A 19157-nucleotide genomic window follows, 5' to 3' on the forward strand; every position below is an offset into this window, starting at 1 on the left:
GTCTGTGCTCACCAATGGGCAGCCATCGACATTGGCTGGCTGGCTGGCAGGAGGCAAAAAAAATGGGAATAAAGAGGGCCTCCAACCTGATGGCATGAACATTGACTTCTCAAACTTCCGCTAATGCCCCATCTCCCCCTCGTATCCCATCCGTTATTTATTTATATACACACATTCTTTCTCTCCCTCTCCTTTTTGTCCCTCTCACTATTCCCCTTGCCCATCCTCTGGGTTTTCTCCTCCCTCCCCCTTTTCCTTCTCCCTGGGCCTCCTGTCCCATGATCCTCTCATATCCCTTTTGACAATCACCTGTCCAGCTCTTGGCTCCATCCCTCCCCCTCCTGTCTTCTCCTATCATTTTGGATCTCCCCCTCCCCCTTTCAAATCTCTTACTACCTCTTCTTTCAGTTAGTCCTGACGAGGGGTCGCGGCCCGAAACGTCGGCTGTATCTCTTCCTAGAGATGCTGCCTGGCCTGCTGCGTTCACCAGCAACTCTGATGTGTGTTGCATAAAGAGGGCCTTTTCTGGTTGGCTGCAGGTGGCTAGTGGTGTGCCACAGAGGTCAGTGTTGGGACCGCTTCTTTTCACATTGTATGCTGAAGGAATTGATGGCCTTGTTGCCAAGTTTGCGGACGATACAAAGGCAGGTGGAGGGGCAGATAGTGTTGAGGAAGTGGGGTGTCTGCAGAAGGACGTATGGGCAAAGAAGTGACAGGTGGCCTACATTGTAGGAAAGTGCATGATCGTGCACTTTGGCACAAGGAATAAAGGTGTGGACTAATTTCTAAATGCAGAGAAAATTCAAAAATCAGAGGTGCAGAGGGACTTGGGAGTGCTCACGCAGATTCCCTATAAGTTGACTTGCAGGTTGAGTCGGTGGTAAGGAAGGCAAATGCAATGTTAGCATTAATTTCGAGAGGACTAGAATACAAAAGCAAGGATGTGATGTTGAGGCTTAATAAGGCATTGGCCAGACCACACGAGTATTGTGAGCAGTTTTAGGCCCCTTACCTTAGAAAGGTGTGTTGCTATTGGACAGGGTCCAGGGGAAGTTCACAAGAATGACCCCAGGAATGAAAGGGGAATACAAGGCGCTCTGGGCATGTATTTGCTGGAGTTTAGAAGAATGAGGGAGGATCTCATAGAAACTTATCAAATATTGAAAGGTTTGGATAAAGTGGATATGGAGAGGATGTTTCCTATAGTGGGGGAGTCTAGGACCAGAGGGCACAGCCTCAGATTTGAGGGATGTCCATTTAGAACAGAGATAAGGAAAATTTCCTTTAGCCAGAGGGTGTGAATCTATGGAATTCATCTCCAGATGAATTGGGTATATTTAAGGTGGAAGTTGACAGATTAATCAGGGCATCAAAGGTTATGGAGAGAAAGCAGGAGAATGGGATGGAGAGGGATAATAAATTAGCCACAGTGGAATGGAGGAGCAGACCCAATGGACCAAAAGGACTCACTCTGCTCCTGTCTTATGGTCTTCAAAGCTTAGCTGATTCCATTGCTCATCCAACACTGTTTACATTTTGTTAACAACTCTGCTTCCTCCAATCTCACCAGCACCGTATCCCAGGTACACACCACCCTGTGTGTGGAAAACATCCCCCTCCAATCGCCATGAACTATTTTATGCTTTACCTTAAATCTCTCTCCTCCAGCTTTATTAATCTTTGATACTGGAAACAACTCCAATAGTCTGCCCTATCTACATGCCTCATCATTTTAAATCCTCAATCGGCTTTCCTCTTGACCTGCTCTACTCCACAGAAAACAGATCTATCCACCGCAGCCTCTCCTCAGAATGAAAACACACCGTCCCAGGTACCATCCTGTCCTGGGGAATCTCGCCTGCATCCTCTCCAGCACGATCACATCCTTCCTGAAAGATAGTGACCAGAACAGCACCGACCAATGCTTTATATGGTTGGAGTGCAACTTCCCTGTAAGGCTTTTGAAAGATGGGATATGTGGGCACACCCTCTCTTTACCCTCTTGCTATTGAACCCACATAGCGACAGAGAATGTACAAAGTCAGCAACAGAGGTCAGGACTGAAGGACTGAACCTGGGTCACTGGGGCCAAGCCAGCAGCTTTACCACTCCGTACATCTTTTTGGTTTGGTTCTTGCAGGCAAGCTGCAAAAACACACAGAGTTAATTTAAATGCAGCACATTACCAAACGTTCACAATTTTCAAAAGCGCTCTGCCACTAATGAATGAAGGGACCAAATGTCCCAGAGCATGTCACGAAGACAGGTGGTGTCAGAAAGCTGTAAGTGGGAAAATAATTGAGTAGACAAGAGGCACCATAATAAAATCAAGAAATGTCAGTACACCTCACCCACAATCACAGTGGCAGCTTGCATTCCTGCCTATGGTATCCAACACTGCAGTGCCAGACAGAAGACACCTCAATGCTGTTGTCACTGTGAATGGTGAATGTAAAAAAAAGACACCTAGGTTTCTAAAGCAGAAAAATGTGACCCAGTTTCTCCTGGGGATACAGCAGAAACATACTGTCATTTGCATATCTGATATGCCCAAGTCCCTGCGTGCACTCGTATGCAAGGTGTAAGGTGTATAGAAATGCCGGTGTAATTTGGATAGAGAGTTGTTGTGAAACTTCATGCACTGTTATGTGTGGAAAACTTCTACCTCAGGTTCAAGCATACACCAAGACTTTTAGTAAGACCCTACGATAATTATCAGCTAGATGGATAAACACAGTATAGCATTTTTATTACTGCTGTTTATTATTGCATCCATTAATACTGCTGATATTGTTTGTGGGGAGGCTCACTGGGAGTCTGAGTGCGGTAGAAATATCCGCCTCGAGGCCTCACAACTTGGATGAATTGCTGCCAGGGACGAAGTGTGTGGGTGATATCAGGAGTGTCTGCATCTTGTACTTTTTGATTATTTTAACAATGGCATTTCCTTTATAAAGCAAATAGAGGCAGCTGCATAAAAATAATGAGGGTGATAAACCCTATGAACTTGTGTTGGTACGCTCGACCCTGTAGCATATTGTCAGTACCCATTTCCAGAATCTCCAGTGGTGGTTTCTCTGACTCACTCATAAGGATTAGAGATGTTTGAACTTGATTAGAACATAGGACAGTACACCATGATCTTGTGTTGACCTTATAAACCTACTCTTCGATCAGTCTCACCCTTCCCTCCATTTAACTTTAATCCATGTGCCTTTCTCAGAGTCTCTAAAATGTCCCTAATACATCTGCCTTTACCACCACACCCAACAATCTCCCCCACCAATACTTTCCTCTATTCAGCTGAAAATTATGCCCCCTTGTGTTAGTTTAATTGCATCAGAGTGCACAAAATCAAGCTGCACGAACTGCTATCTCCATCTCTTCCTGGAGCACAGAAATTATATCACTGTGCTAGTGTTCTCACCTTTAAAGTCTCCAGGAACACAGGCAACAAAACTGAGCAGCCTTGGGAACATCACCAAGGTGTTACTGGAGTTTCAAAGGTCAATAGGTGTTTATGACTTGACCAACTCATTCAACTTTACTGTTTCATGGCGATTTCTCTCTTTACCCCACTCAGCCATAAACAGATACAGAGAGTGAGAACACTCTTCTCCTCAGCTCTTTAAAGCAGCTGCTGAAACTTGGCACTAGCTTCACACTTGTACTCAGCTAGCAGTTCAACAGGAGATGCGTAGCTCAGACAGCCCCGAGAGATTAACGTGTAACTTGGTACCTGTCCCATCTGGGGTGCTACGAACAAAGGTTGGTAACATTTTCACAGTGGCAGTGTCATGAGTTTTCTTCTGTAAACCCAACTCCATCTCCTTCCTCATTCTCTTCTTCACCTCAAACAGCTGCTCTTGTGTGAGTGTAAAGCTTGCCAACGTCTTGTCCATTTCCTTGCGCTGTGACACCAGCCTCTCAGCCACCGCGGTCACCATGGCAGCCCCTTTCCCACTGCCGCTCTCCGAAAGCAGGAATCGGACATCACAGTCAGGAACCAGGCGTCTCACCGTTTTCTGGAGGCGCCTGGCAAACCTGCAAGAGACGACAGACCGTAGGAATTCTCCTGCACAGCAGAGGAGTGGAAGATTACCCTCATAACAAATGGAAGATGCGTGGAGCCGCCCTGGTAAATTTACACAGTGCAGGGTCCAGTTTTGGTTCCTGTGCTGAGCCACACCAGGTACCTGCTGAAAATAATAGTTCAAAACCATGGTTATCATGCAAGCTCGTCAGGGGCTTGTTTGGTCAGTTAAGGCCTGTCCTGCTCCTTCCCAGCATTTCTAAGCTCATTTGTTTCACAATAGTTCTAAATGGAACACCATTCCAGAGATAGGATTTATTATACAGTGACAGTTCTCCAGTCAAGATGCTTGCAATCTTGTTGAGTACAATCAGAGATTCTAGATTATTAACCAGATACAAGTAAATGTTTTGCACAGTGCGAGGGAGGAACCAGTCATTTCTGAACACCGTGTTCAGTCTGACAGGCAATTACTTCCACTGACTGACAAGCTATTCCTATCCTAGAAAGTCCCAGTAAATACTTCTGAGGATGTTTCAGGAGCTAAGATGTCAACAGTTCGGCTTTGGAGCAGGATGCCAGGAATAGTTCAATGGGATTCATGCTATGAACTTTACTGGTGTCCAAGCTGTTTGGCACAGAAGAACGGGTGTGACAAAATTCTCTTGACTGATTATGTGCTGTGAGGCTGGAGTCGAGAGGAGCAGGGCCGTGCTCTGCAGGGGAGGGAGAAGGGGATCACACTTCACTGTGTTGTATCAAACAGTGAGGGGCAAAAAGAAACTGAAGGTGTGTACCCTGACATGGTCAGGGAGTTCACACTGTGGGAAGATTAAGGCATCTTTTGAGGGCCTGAACAGGTCACTGAGCTAGGACTTTAGGGGGGCAAAGGTCAGGGCTGGGACTTAGTAAATACTGAGGATGGAGGATTGAGGCATGCCTGGGCCTCATTGAATGAATGGGACAGCAGTTTGTGGAACCGGGGTCTGGGCTTCAGAGTACCTGGGATCAGGATGGAGATCAGAACAGTGTGTGGGGGTGGGCCACCCAGAGGTTGAAAGGTAGCTACAGACTTACCTGAGAGGGGTCCCAGGCTAGTGCTGCTGGGAAGACCAGGGTGTCCCGGGAGTGTCCAATGATGGTCGCTCCTGGGACATGGTCCAGTTCCCCTGCAAGGCTCCAGACAGGGAAATGATGTCATCCATCGCACCCTGAAAAGGAAACCGCGTCAGAGGCACAAAGGTAACTCCAGCCTGGAAGTGCCTGGTCGAACAGCTGGAAAGGCGTGAAGCAACCCAGAAACTTTCCATTCTGGTTTCACTCCAGAAAAGTAAAATTAACTTTCAATCACAGAACACTGAAAAATACAGCATTAAGCAATGAAATTTGGAGACACGAGATATCTACAGGTCAAAATCCACCTTTTGCTTTGAGGCAAGTGATTAAAAAAACACACACACACACAACACACACGTCTTTTTATTCCTTGGAGCACAGGAAAATGAGGAGTTACCTTAGAGAGGTTTATAAAATCATGAGAGGCATAGGTATAGTGAATGGTCACAGTCTTTTCCCCCAGGGTGGGGGAGTCCAAAATTAGAGGGCACAGATTTAGGGCAAGTCAAAATATTTCAAAGGGCCTTGAGGAGCAACTGTATCACACCGAGGGTGGTGAGTATATGGAGCAGGCTGCTAGAGGAAGTGATTGAGGCAGCTACAAGTAGCTCTTGGACAGGTCCGTCTGGTGGAGGGGTTTAGAGGAAGGTGGGCTGAAGGCAGGAGATTGGGAATAGATAGGTGCGTACCACGGCCGGCAGGGGCTTGTTGTGCTGGAGGGCCGTATTACTGCTGCAGTGCTCTCTCACTCTCCTCCTCCCTCCGTACAGCATGGGAACAGGCCCTTCGGCCCAACACATCTGTGCTGATCGTGGTGCCAAATCAAACCAAATCCATCTTCTTGTATGTGATCCATATCCCTCCAATTTCTGCCGAAATGCCTCTTAACTACCACTATTGTGTCTGCATCCACCACGACCCCTGGCTCTAGGAACCTAGCACTGCCTAAAGAAAACTTACTCCATACACCTTCCTTAAAAACTTTCCCTTCTCACCTTAACGCCACGTGCTCTAGTATTAGACAACTCTACTCTAGGAAAATGACTGACTACCTACCCTATCAATGCATCTCATAACTTTGTAAAGTCCTATTGGAGTGCCCCTCAACCTCTGACGGCCCAGAGAAAACAACCGAAGCTCGTCCAACATCTCCTTATCACTCTCTATTCCAGGCAGCATCCTGGCGAGTCTCCTCTGCACCCTCTCCAAAGAGGCTCCATCCTTCCAAATACGGGGTGAGCAGAACTATACACAATACTCCAAATAACAGAATTCCTATGCTACTCCTCAAAAGAGCTTTGGAATTAGTCAACTGATAAATCAATATTTCTTTTCTATAGACCAGCTGTAATACGACATCACGTTGATACTCATAAACGACTAGGAAGGATAAAATTAATTTAACAGATTATTCAAATTTGTGAAGGACTGACCGCCTTATTGATTCTGCCATTGCTTGGGTTTAGGCCCGTGCAGTTGTACAGCCGTGTAGCCTGTTTGATGTGCTCTTTTCTCAGTTCAGTTTGAGCTGTTTCACAAATGGAATCTTACTGTTAGGAACACACTTAGTCCGGGTACGTTTGCTACTTGGCTGTTTCTGCATGCTGTGTTGAAGGTTTCTGGGTTTAAAACGGTCTCTACAATTGTGCTGTGCTTGACCATTGAGGAAGCATTTTGGTTAGAAGGAGTAAAAGCTGTAGGAACAAAGCTGAGGTTGCGATATGCTCTGGTCCTGCCCTGGCTGAGTTGCTGGAGCCACAAAAGCTCCTCTGTCATTGGACAACGCAGGGAAGTCATCAGTACTAACTGCTGAGAAGGGAAAAGTTGGCAAAAAAAAGTCCAACTGATTCTTGACTACTGGATAATGGATCAATGGATGTGCAAAATGGATTTGCCCTTGTATTTGTGAATCACTAGTTATATGCATGGAGCCTGTTTTATTTATACAGATTAGTCTATTTATAAAATGAAGCAAAACATATTAATGACAGAAACTATAAAATCTTTGCCCACTAAGAAGAATAATTCCACCAGACAAAAGCAGTGAGTACTGGATGGTTACACAGACACAAAATCCACAAAAGTAACCTCAGCCAATTACTATGTACCCAGACAGAATGGGAACTAATGTCCACAGACTACTGGCATAAACAGTTAGTAAATCAGATTTCTGCTAATTGGCTTTCAATCCTTAAATTTGGCAGCTGAGGTCTACTGAGACCAGACAACCCCTCTGAAGCAGATGGGTTCTGGCACCTGACACTTGCATCCCATTTAGGAGCGGCAGACCAGTTTAAGAACTGCGTGACGCGAGGGCGGAGACTTACTGTGGGTGCATCTTATACAGCGATCCGTCCATGCCCACGGTGGTCCGCAGCCGTGGCACCCCCTTGTTGTCTTTAAGGCGATTCAGGATGGCCCCGAGAGCGGCAGCGCACAGGTTGGCCGAGCGGAAGGAAACAATTGTACAAACGTGCTGGACAGCAATGCAATCCTCCTCTGAGGGCTCCAGCCCCAGGCGCATCAGGATTTCCCTGGCCTTCGCCAAACCTCCTTTGCTTCTGCAAATCAAAAGCAGGCCACAGGATCACCTGAAGAGTTGGGGAACTAGAAAACCATCTGGAAATATATTTGTTTAAAAATTCCAAAATACCAGATGAAATATGCAACTACATTGCCCAGGACTTGTGTTTCATTTCATTAAACACTTTCCATTTCACTTAAATTCTGAAAACTACCTTAATATCCCCAATACCTTATACTTGTAGAAGATCTGCTCCAAATACATCAGCCTCAACCACTAGGGAATTTCCAAGCAGCAAAGTCCAATCTGAATGGGTCAGAGAGAAGGCTCTCAATAGCTGTCTGATCTCAATCAGATGGATAGCTTATCTATTTCCTTCTAAATATCTGAGCAGGGCCGACTCAGGCACCCTACCAACAAACCTATATGTGGTCTCTACCTCATCTGACTTGGAAGCTCAGCCACTTAGTAAAGAGGAAGAGAGCTTCCTACTCCCGTGGAGCTGATCTAAGAGTCAGGAACTAGAAGGTGACAAATTAATTCAGGATTTTAACCACGTTGCTTAAAACTGAAACCAAGAACATGTTAGGAAGGGACTGTCTTATGGAATTAATATTATTCAATGTTATTACTTACTTCTCAATAGCAGATACGTGCTTTGTTTCCAATTTGCCTTTGGTAAGAAGCTCTGGTGTGATGTTTCCTTCAAACAGCAGCCCTTCCTTTGCCATCTTTACGAGGATGAGCCTCACAAGTTCCCCCATGTACATCCCGCTGATCAGCTTCTCAAACCTGTGAATTGTACATCAGTGAGCTTCCATGTGGCACCGCCAAACAACAGCCCCTTCTGTGGCTGGACACTAGCAGCATCAGGTTATCAGAATTCTTTATTCTCATTGTTCAGAAATATCTGTTTTGCTGCTGGTGGCATCCAGCTTGCTCCTGTGCTACTGACAAAACCAACCATCCGAACTGGAACACAGGACACTACATCACAGTACAGGCCCTTCAGCCCACAAAGTTGTGCTGACCTTTTAACCTTCTCCAAGATCAATTTAACCCTCTCCCCCCTCAACATAGCCCTTCATTTTTTCTACCACTCATGTGCCTATTTATTAATTCCTTAAGTGTCCCTAATGCATGTGCGCTGGTACCACCCCTGGCAGAGTGTTCCACACACCCACCACTCTGGCATTCCCCCCCATAGTTTCCTCTAATCATCTTAAAATTTTGCCCCCTGGTATTAGCCATTTCCACATTGGGGAATATCTCCTGCTATCCACTCTATCTACACCTCTTATCATCAAGTACAACTCTATCAAGTCGCCTCTCACGCTACTTTGCTCCAAAGAGAAAAGTCCTAGCTCACTCAACTTGCCTTCATTAGACATGCTCCCTAACGCAGGCAGAACCCTGGTAAATCTCCTCTGCACCTCCTCTAAAACTTCCACATCCTTCCTACAATGAGGCGACCAGAACTGAACACAATATTCTGAGTGTGGTCTAACCAGGGTTTTTATAGAGCTGTAACATTAACTGTGGCTCTTGAACTCAATCCCCAACTAACGAAGGCCAACAGACCGTATGCCTTCTTAATCACCTTATCAACTTGCACAACCTACGTGAGCCCCAACATCTCTCTGTTCCTCCACACTGCCAAGAATCCTGCCATAAACCCTATATTCTGCCTTCAGATTCAACCTTTGAAAGTGAATTACCTCACACTTTTCCCCAGCTGAAAAGGGCAAATTAAACAATTCTCTATTCTAATGAAAACTAACTCCTTCTCTGAAATATTAACTGTCTCTTCATTCATAGATACTGCCTGGCTGCCGACTATTAACAGTATTATTTTTACAAACTTCACTCATCTCCTTATTAGTTCTGACAAAAGGTCTCAGTCTTGCCAAAGGGCCTTGGCCTGAAACATAGACTGTACCCTTTTCCATAGAAGCTGCCTGGCCTGCTGAGTTCCTCCAGCATTTTGTGTGTGTGTGTTTGTTGCTCTGACCTGAAGCGATGACTCTATTTCTCTTCTCACATGCTGCTCGACCCACTGAATTCCTCCTCGTTATTTCTTCATTCTCACAGATGTGCACTACCTACTGCCTATTTCCAGCATTTTCTGCTTTTGTTTTAGTTTTCTAGCATGTTTTTTTTTAATTTTCACCAACTGCATAATCTTTTTTTAATTTCAAGTTTCACACAGCCACAAAGGTTCTAAATAGAATATCTAAAAATAGTTCTTATCAGGCAGAAGCAGGGAAAGTGAATTTTATGCACAAGCAATACCATCTCAAGATGCCCCAAAGTAAAGTCTGGTCTGTACTGTCTCAAGGCGGAATCAGAACTGGGCTTACTATCCCTCATTAACGTCATCTCATCACCTCATATATGGGCGTCAATGGGAAAACAACGGGAGTTACTCCCTGATAAGTTAAGACTGATACAAAATGTTGTAAAGTTCCTTAAGCAGCTTTTAATTTAATAAACAAGCACGTAAAATGTGAGACTTACAGCTGTTTTCCAGGATTGAGGGAACCACGATCTAACTCCCGATCAAATTCTGTCCTGATGTCTTCCAACAAGCCGTCATCGCCGAACGACCCCCACTCTGTGCTAATGCACATACGCCCTTCATCACCTTCCACCAGGTCAATGTGTCGCAGCTCCTCCATGTAACAGGCGTTAGTTCCAGTACCTGGGTGTAGAATGTGACAGACGGTGAATAACTCAGACACAGCTAATATGCCATTTCGTATAAATGAATGTTCTGTGCCCCCTAGACCTCTGAGTTAAGCTTGTTCTCCTGTGTCTTTGTCCCAGTCTCAAACAGGCTGATGAGCACAGCTGGTAGTGGGTTCACTCAGGAACCCCAGTGGGATGGCATGTACACACATCAACGAGATGGTGCAAGCACACATAGTGATGGGTACGGAGATTCCTGAGGTGGACGAAGCACACACACCCTTAGTGATGAGTACACACTCAGATTACTGAGGTGTCATTCTTAGAAACCACATGTCAAGTGCCCAGTTCTGCCCGACCACTTCCCATGCCAATGGCAGACCTGTGGGCGGGAGGCTGCCACTGGTGGCTCAGGTAATGGACTCCAGTCATCAGTGGCAGGAGAGGTTTAGCCCAAAAGTAAAAGACAAGAAATGCTGCATTTTTTTTTTACCAATAATGAGGCCAACTTCACAGCGCCGGTCATCAAATCCACAAGTCATCATGGTGCCGACAGTGTCATTCACCACAGCCATAATATCAACATCATAGCCCTTGGGAGGAAAGGAAACATTTCTGAGTGATAAAGACCAACAATAGTCCAGGAAATAAAGAATGCGACAGATAAATTGGAAAAGGCAAAGGCCGATCACACACTGGTTCAGGTCACAGACTCAGAATCACCCAGCACAGAAAAAGGACCTTCAGCCCAAATGGTCCAAGCCAACCAAGATGCCTCTGTTTGCTCTGTAACCTTTTAAACCTCTCCTATCCCATGTCCCTGTCCAACTGATATTTCTTTTTTACTTATTGTACCTAACTCAACTACTTTGTCTAACAGCTCATTCCATATGTGTACCACCCTCTTTGTAAAAAAAAATGTCCTTTAAGTTCTTATTAAATCTTCCCCCTGTCTTCTACAAGGACCTACTTCGTCACATTGTCAAAAAAAACTCAAGTTCATAAAACAGGATCTCCCATGCACAAAGCTACGCCGTCTACCCTTAATCAAACCCTGCCTTTCCAGGTGCACATATTTCTTCTGTCCGTGAATCCTCTGCAGTAAACTTACCCACCACAGATATTAGGCTTACTGGTCTATAGTTCCAGGATTTTCTTTGCAGCCCTTCTCAAAACATTCACTAACTTCCATTCTTCTGGCACCGCACCCAGGTCCACTTTAGTACAGGTCTTCAATTAGCATGCACGGGGGCATCAGGGCTCTTTACAGCCAAAATCATTGTTCCCATGGGCTGGTGCCACAAGAGCTGGCAGGAATCTGAATCACACAGCTCTGAGTGTCAATGGATCCAAAAACCCTGCTTCCGAGGACACGCTGTTGCTCCCTTTGACAGCTCCCAAGTAGCAAATGCTTGGGCACTACTTTAAATTCCTCTGGACAGTCAGGGAGATGTACATTTAAAAAAATAATTCAAGTAGGTTAAATATAGCTTTTGAGTTCAAGAGTAATGAGGCAATTTTGCAGCTCTGTGAAACCATGGTTAGTCGACACTTGGAATATTGTGTTCATTTCTGGTTGCCTCATTATAGAAGGGATGTGGAACTTTAAAGAGGGTGATTTACCAGGCAGCTCAGTAGACTAGAAGGCACGTCTTATGAAGATAGGGTGAGCGAACTGGGGCTTTTCTCTTTGGAGCGACCACGCATTAGGGGTTGGTTGAACGTGGGGTTCACCTCCAGTGTGTCTGCCTTCAGCAGCGTGTCTGTCTCCTTTTTGCCGCATCCAGCATCAGCTCTAACTTTATGAGTCTGCATGTGGACGGCACTACATAAAGGAAAATGAAAAGCAATATAAGATATGACCGCCTACAGGTTAGGGTCCAAAACTGGAGCAGTTTTGGGGGAATTAGGCAGGATCTCCTCCAAGACGACCACACTTGTTGTGGTTTGGAGGCTTGCATGTCTCACTGACCCAGAGAGCTATGCTGGCTGGAGTGAGGGTTTTATATATTGGCTCTTAATAGGATCACCTTGGCCAAATAGGTCAAAGGGTAGAGACCAGACAAAGGGTGGTCCACCGGTCCTCCAGGTTCGGAGTTTAGCTCAGGGCTAACAACCCTGACTGGTTAAACAAAACTATTACAGAAACAGCAATGAAGAATCTTTCTAGATCTGTGTGCGATGGTATGATGGCAAAGAGCAGTCAGTAAGTATGGCAGGATCTAGCGGAGGTCCATTGGGTGTGCATGTTTGAAGGGAAAGGAACCAACGGCAAGTGGGAGGCTTTTAAGAGTGTGATATCAAAAGGCCAGGAACAGCACTTTCCTGTTAGGGTGACGGGAAACCCTGGCAAGTTTAGGGATGAGCAAATCCCTGGATGATTATAAGAAGATTAAGAATATTTTTTAAGAGGGAAATCAGGAGAGCAAAGAGAAGGTATGACATGTAAAGTTAAGGAAAATTCCCAGATGTTCTGTAACTATATCATAGATGGTACATTGCCTTCCGGGTGCCAGGATCAGGGATGTCTCGAAAGCCCACGGCCTTCTAAAGGGGGAGGGTGAACAGCCAGAAATCGTACTACATAATGGTACAAACGACGTAGGGAGGAAAAAGGAGGAGGTCTTGAAGAGAGAGTATAGGGAGTTAGGTATAAAACTGAAAAGCAAGACCTCCAGGGCATGCACCAGTGAGGGTAAGAATAGGATGATTTGGCAGATGGAATTGGTGGCTGAAGAACTGGTGTGGAGGGCACGTTTTCAAATTTCTGGATAATTGCGATCTCTTCCAGTAAAGGTACAAAAAGGATGGGTTGAACCCAACAGCTATGCAGGCCAAGTCACTGGGTATGTTTAAGGTGGAGGTTGATAGGTTCTTGATTAGTCAGGGTGTCAAAGGTTATGGGAATAGAGCAGGTGAATGGAGTTGAGAGGAATAATAAATCAGTCATGATGGAATGGTGAAACTAACTTGATAGGCCAAATGGCCCAATTCTGCTCCTATATCTTATGGTGTTATGGTCTTATTTAATATAAAGGGAAGGGGTGGCTAGAAAGTAGGACCAGGAGAGCTGCCTGTGTCTTGAGCCACATGAGATGGGTGGGATCTTTAATGACTATTTCTCCTCTGTGTTTACTGAGGAGAAAATAAATCATGGTTGCTCAAGAGATAAGAGGCAAGTAGAGATGTTTTGGAGAACATTCTTATTACCAGGGAGGAGGCATTTGCAGCCTTGGAGGATGGCGAGCACTGTATTGCACAGAGGGGAGGACGGTAGGCTGACAATTGGTGAGTGCTGTATTGCACAGAGGGGAGGACGGGAGGCTGACAATTGGTGAGCGCTATATTAAACAGAGGGGAGGACAGTAGGCTGACAATTGGTGAGTGCTGTATTGCACAGAGGGGAGGACAGTAGGCTGATGAGGTGCGTGAAGTGCTTTTTCCGAGAATTGCATGGACTCGCCCATTTTTATATTTTATTAACCCCTGTGTTTCACAGACATCTCTGATGGTCCAATGTGGTGACTTTTGAGTTACTATCTTCCGAGTCATTTCACTGCACTAGTGCAAAAATGGACAAAAGAAAGTCCACCTTTACAATGAAAGCTACTGTCAATGGGTTTTACAAGGACTGGTGATCCAAGTTGTCCGATTCCATTGTGCCTAGTCTGTGACAAACAACTTACAATTGCAGCAATGGCTCCAGCAAAATTGAAAAGACACTTAAGTACAAGTCACTGCCATATGGCTCATAAAAGTGCTGATCATTTTAAACAGCTTTTGGAGTCTCAAAACTGAATAAAGCATTTGTTAATTAAGTCACAGTTAGTAAAAAAAAAAAGAAAGGGCCTAGGAAGCAGGTTACTTAGTAGCAGAACTTATTACCCAGAAAAGGAAAAGTCACGCAGTTGATGAGAAACGACTAACGCCAGCTTGTAAAATTATAGTGGGTAAAATGCTAGGACAAGATGCAGTTCAAGAAATTGAAAAGGTTTCACACTTAATGATAATGATGGCTGGTTCTTCGCTTGTGAAGATCAGGAAGGAAGAGTCCTCAGGAGCGACGGCATGATTGTTGGTGACTGTCGAGGCCAATTCTGGATCTGCAGACTCTGGAGCAATAGGAACACGGGAACATCTGGGATGTGGGCGCTTGGGCAGTAAGATCCTTTCTGCGTCTCCACTCTCTTCAACATTCGGTGTTCTGGATTCCTCAAAGTTCTTGGTTGCTCTGTGGATCAGCATTCTCCAGCGGTGTCTGTCACAAGCCAGCAGCTGCCACTCGTTGACATCGATATTTACCCGAGAGAGCTGCTGCTGCTGAAGTTGGCCTTTGTACCTCTTGCACAGGGCACCATGATCTCTCTTTCCCTGACAGAGTTCTCCATAGAGCACTGCTTTCGGTAACCTGGAGTTGTCCGTGTGAGACACGTGGCCTGGCCAGTGGAGCTGCCCAAGCAGAAAAGTGGCTCAACACTTGGAAGTTGAGCCTTCTCCAGGACCTCGTTGTTGGAGACACGATTCTGCCAGATGTTACCCTTGATGGAGCGGAGACAGCACTGATGGAAATGTTTGAGCAACCGGATTTGCTTACGGTACAAGGCCCAGGCTTCGGAGCCAGATACAGTGTTGTGATGCTGGCAGCCGTGTACACCTGGACTTTTGTGGACAGACGCAGCTTGGTGGTTCTTCCACACACGTTTCTGGACATGCCCGAAGGCACTGCGAGTCGACTGTCAACGTCCCCTACTACCATAGTGTCACTGGAGATGACGCTGCCCAGGTCAGTGAACTGCTCAACTGTGGTGAGAGGATGGTTGTCAATGGTTATCTGAGGTGGGTTGTAAACACCACCAGCGGGCTTCTTATTGAGAATCATTGTTTTCTTCAGACTGACCGTTCACCCGAAGGCCCTTGCAGCCTTGGCGAACTGTGACTGCAGCCTGCAGCTCATCCTCTGTGTGCGTACGAAGAGCACAATCATCCACATACAGTAGCTCAAAAATGGGCTCTTGCATGGTTTTTGTTCGGGCGAGAAGGCGGCCACTCTCAAACAGTATGATAAGGCAACGTATTGATAACAAGTCTCACGAATTGGTGAGGAGCTTTTATGGGATAAACTGAAACAGCTTCTCTACCCAGGATGATGAGTCAACAAATTTCACTAATAAATGTCAAGTTGGAGCATTTATAAAATTTGTAAATGATGGTGAAATTCAAGGTAACTTTTTCTGTCGTAAAGAGCTGCCCAAAGCAAGCAAAGTCCAAGATATATTTAATGTTTTGTCTTCAGAAGGTCTGTCTTGGAGGAACTGCGTTGGCATCTGTACTGATAATGCCCCATCAATGGTTGGCTCCATGAGAGGTTTCATTTATCTTGTAAAAAAAAATCCTGACATTGTTACAGCACACTGCTCTCTTCACAGAGAGGTCTGGATGATGATACAAAAATAGTTAACTTTATTAATATTAAACAAAGACCAGTTCACGCGACGATTTTTAAAAACTGTGTGAAAGCCTGGACAAAGAACACACCAATCTCCCGCTCCATACAGAAATCCGGTGGCTTAGCAGAGGAAGATTTACCAACTGGGTGTTTGAGCTGAAAGGTGAATTGCAGGAGAACTTCCAAGAAAATAGTAGGCCAGGTTTTGCTGAGTACTTTGAAGATGAAGAATGGCTGCAGAAACTAGCCTACTATGAAGACATTTTTCATCATATGAACGAGTCGAACAAGTCTTTCAAGGCCCCGGAGAAAATGTTTTGACTTCAAGTGACGACATTTTTAGATTGAAAAGGAAATGTGAATCTTTGGAAAAATCATGTTGCAAAAGGAAATCTTGAAATATGTCTATTCTGCTTGGGCTTGAGAGTGAGGAGGGATAGCAGAAAGTCTCAAATCTTATAGAACAGTGGTCCCCAACAACCGGGCCGTGGACCAGTACCGGGCCGCAAAGCATGTGCTACCAGGCCGCGAGGAAACGATACGAGTCAACTGCACCTTTCCTCATTCCCTGTCACACACACTGTTGAACTCAAACGCACGCGAGGTCATTACCCACGCGAGGACATCAGTCGGTCATTAACCTACGACTACCCTGAGTGAAAAACAAACGTCCCTTGAGAGTTTCTTTGGAAGAAATGGTAGGGGACATAAAAGGCCTAACGATGATGATAACGCAGAGACTGCTGAGGCCGACACTGCAAAAAAAAAGCTTCCTTAAACAGAAAATATGACAAGTTGTACATAAAATATGGCTTTATTGTGACCGGTGACTCGCACGCTCCAAGCCCCCTTGTGTGTGATATGTGGAGACAAGCTGTCTAATGAGGCAATGAAGCCCTCAAAACTGCTTCAGCACCTTGAGTCCAAGCACCCTGCACTTAAAGACAAACTGGATGAGTTTTTTGAGCGGGAAAAATGTGAGCAAGTGGGACAGAAGGAAGTGCTGAGAGCCACCACCTCCAGAAACGCTGCTGCTCCGAGAGCGTGGTACTTCGTGGCTGGCCGTATTGCTAAGGCTAAGAAGCCTTTCACTGTTGGTGAAGAATTGATTCTGCCTGCTGCCAAGGACATGTGCCGTGAACTGTTGGGAGAAGCTGCAGCTAACAAGATGGCACAGGTTTCTCTTTCAACTAACACAGTTTCAAGGAGAATTGATGACATAGTGGAGGACATCGAAGCACAGCTGTTGGAACGGTTTCATGAGTCTGGTTTCACTACCCGAGTCAAAGTAGTTGCTCCTGAATGCCAGTCTACACACTGTGTCACACACGGAAATGCTGGCTAGCCGAAAACATGTCACCTGATCTTAACAGCGTATTGAGTGACGTTGTTGAAGTTATCAATCACATCAAAGCAAAAGCCCTTAACGCACGTCTGTTTGAGCAGCTTTACGAGGAAGTGCATGCAGAGCACAAACGCCTTCTCTTACACACTAAAGTCAGGTGGCTATCAGGGGGGAGAGCCCTGGCCAGGGTTTTTGAGTTAGGAGAGCAGCTACAGAGATTTCTTTCAGGAAAGAAGTCACCATTGGCAGCACACTTCAGTGACGAGGAGTGGATAGCAAAACTTGCTTGTCTGTGTGACATCTTCAACCTGCTCAATGAACTCAATTTGGGGGAGAATGACAACTGTCTTCAAGTTGGCAGATAAAGTGTCTGCTTTCACAGCCAAACTGGAACTTTGGAGACGGCAAGTGGACAGGGGCATATTTGACATGTTCCCAACATTAGCTGGGAATTTGGGAGAGACTGAGGCTCACAGCTGGTGCACGAAAACCTATCTTCACTGTCGACAGAATTCGAGCGTTACTTCCCAACTGCAAATGACTCAAGACGTGCAAAGGAATGGGTCTGTAACCCATTTGTGAATGTCCCTGGTGAATCATCCATGTCAGCGCGGGAAGAAGATCAACTCCTCAAGCTTGCAAATGACGGTGGGCTGAAAAGTATGTTTGACATAACATCTCTGCCAGCATTTTGGATCAAAGTCAAGGCTGAATATCCTGAGATAGCCACGAAAGCACTGAAAACGTTGCTTCCATTTCCAACATCACATCTCTGCGAAGCGGAGTTTTCTGCAAATTGCGGAATAGACTGGACATAAGGAACCCCCTGATGACTTATAATTGACTTATCACTATATTCATGTGAGGAAAATATGCACTGTGTGTTTAATATTAAATTCATTAGATAAACCCTTTTAGAAACAAAATTGAGTTTATTAGCCACTGATAAGTGACTTATAGTTGACTTATCACCTATATTCGGTCGTGATTAACCACCACCCCGCCACCCCCATCAGTCGGTCCACAAGAATATTGTCAATATTAAACCAGTCCGCAGTGCAAAAAAGGTTGGGTACCCCTGTTATAGAAAACCACCTGCAGAACAAAATTGAACAGTATTTTTCCTCTTTTTCAACACGTGTATGACTGGATGAGGGACCCTTTCTCTGAATCTTCTGCTCAGCCTGAGGACTTGACTTTGAGAGAAGAGGAAGAACTTTGTGAGCTGCAGTCTGATTGTACTTAGGAGATTTACTGACCTGCTCTGGACAAGTTCTGGATTTCAGTGAAAGAAGAGTATCCTGCCATTCATAGGAAAACAATGAACATTTTGCTGCAGTTTTCAACTTCTTACATGTGAGAGCAAGCCTTTTCTTGTTTAGAGCGAGAATAGAGATCGTCTCATTTCAGTTGAAGGTGAAATCTGTGTGTGCTTATCTCATTTGACTCAGAACGGAGTAATTGTGCAGCAAAACACAAGCACAGATTTTACATGCCAGGCCTAAATTTGAACCTGATCATGTCACTTAGCAAGAATATGTTTTTTCAAAGTCTTATATAAAATTGTGTCTATATTTTCACTCATATTGCTTTGGCTTATGGTTTTTGGTAAATTTATTATTCAACATTGTCAATAAATTTTCATGTTATAAGTAGCATTAACTAAAATCAATTTACAACCCTTATTTAAATTAAATCTACCTTTAGAAAAATTAAATCCCATTTTGGCTTAAGCCAGTCATTTAACAGAAATGCATTATGTTTGCCTTGTGCATTTAAAAAATTTATAAAAGGGAAAGAAACATTAATTTCAAGAAAGGTAAGCTTAACTACCTGCTTTCATTTTTCGAAAAAGGTTGGCTAACAATTCATTCTCCATGCAAAAGAGGATTGACAATTATTTTCGGATTATTATATCTACAACTTACTGATCACACAACGTACCGTGAGCTGTAGATTTAATAATTGTTACACAAAGGTTCCCTGAGACCTGAAAATTATTTCA

The 19157-nt window shown here is 44.9% G+C and overlaps 1 protein-coding gene across 1 annotated transcript in view; it reads right to left on the reverse strand.

Annotated features, from left to right (window-relative positions):
* hk1 (hexokinase 1) overlaps nt 1-19157 on the reverse strand; it is a 78682-nt gene that overhangs the window by 28712 nt on the left and 30813 nt on the right. Inside the window, exons 6-10 of the mRNA XM_063071495.1 lie at nt 10855-10954; nt 10191-10374; nt 8310-8465; nt 7477-7710; nt 3740-4044 (exon numbers count right to left, since the gene is read on the reverse strand). Coding sequence (XP_062927565.1) covers nt 3740-4044; nt 7477-7710; nt 8310-8465; nt 10191-10374; nt 10855-10954 — 979 coding nt within the window. The remainder of the gene's footprint in view (nt 1-3739; nt 4045-7476; nt 7711-8309; nt 8466-10190; nt 10375-10854; nt 10955-19157) is intronic.

The sequence above is a fragment of the Mobula hypostoma genome, chromosome 19 (assembly GCF_963921235.1).
Source record: "Mobula hypostoma chromosome 19, sMobHyp1.1, whole genome shotgun sequence".
Taxonomy (NCBI): Eukaryota; Metazoa; Chordata; class Chondrichthyes; order Myliobatiformes; family Myliobatidae; genus Mobula; species Mobula hypostoma.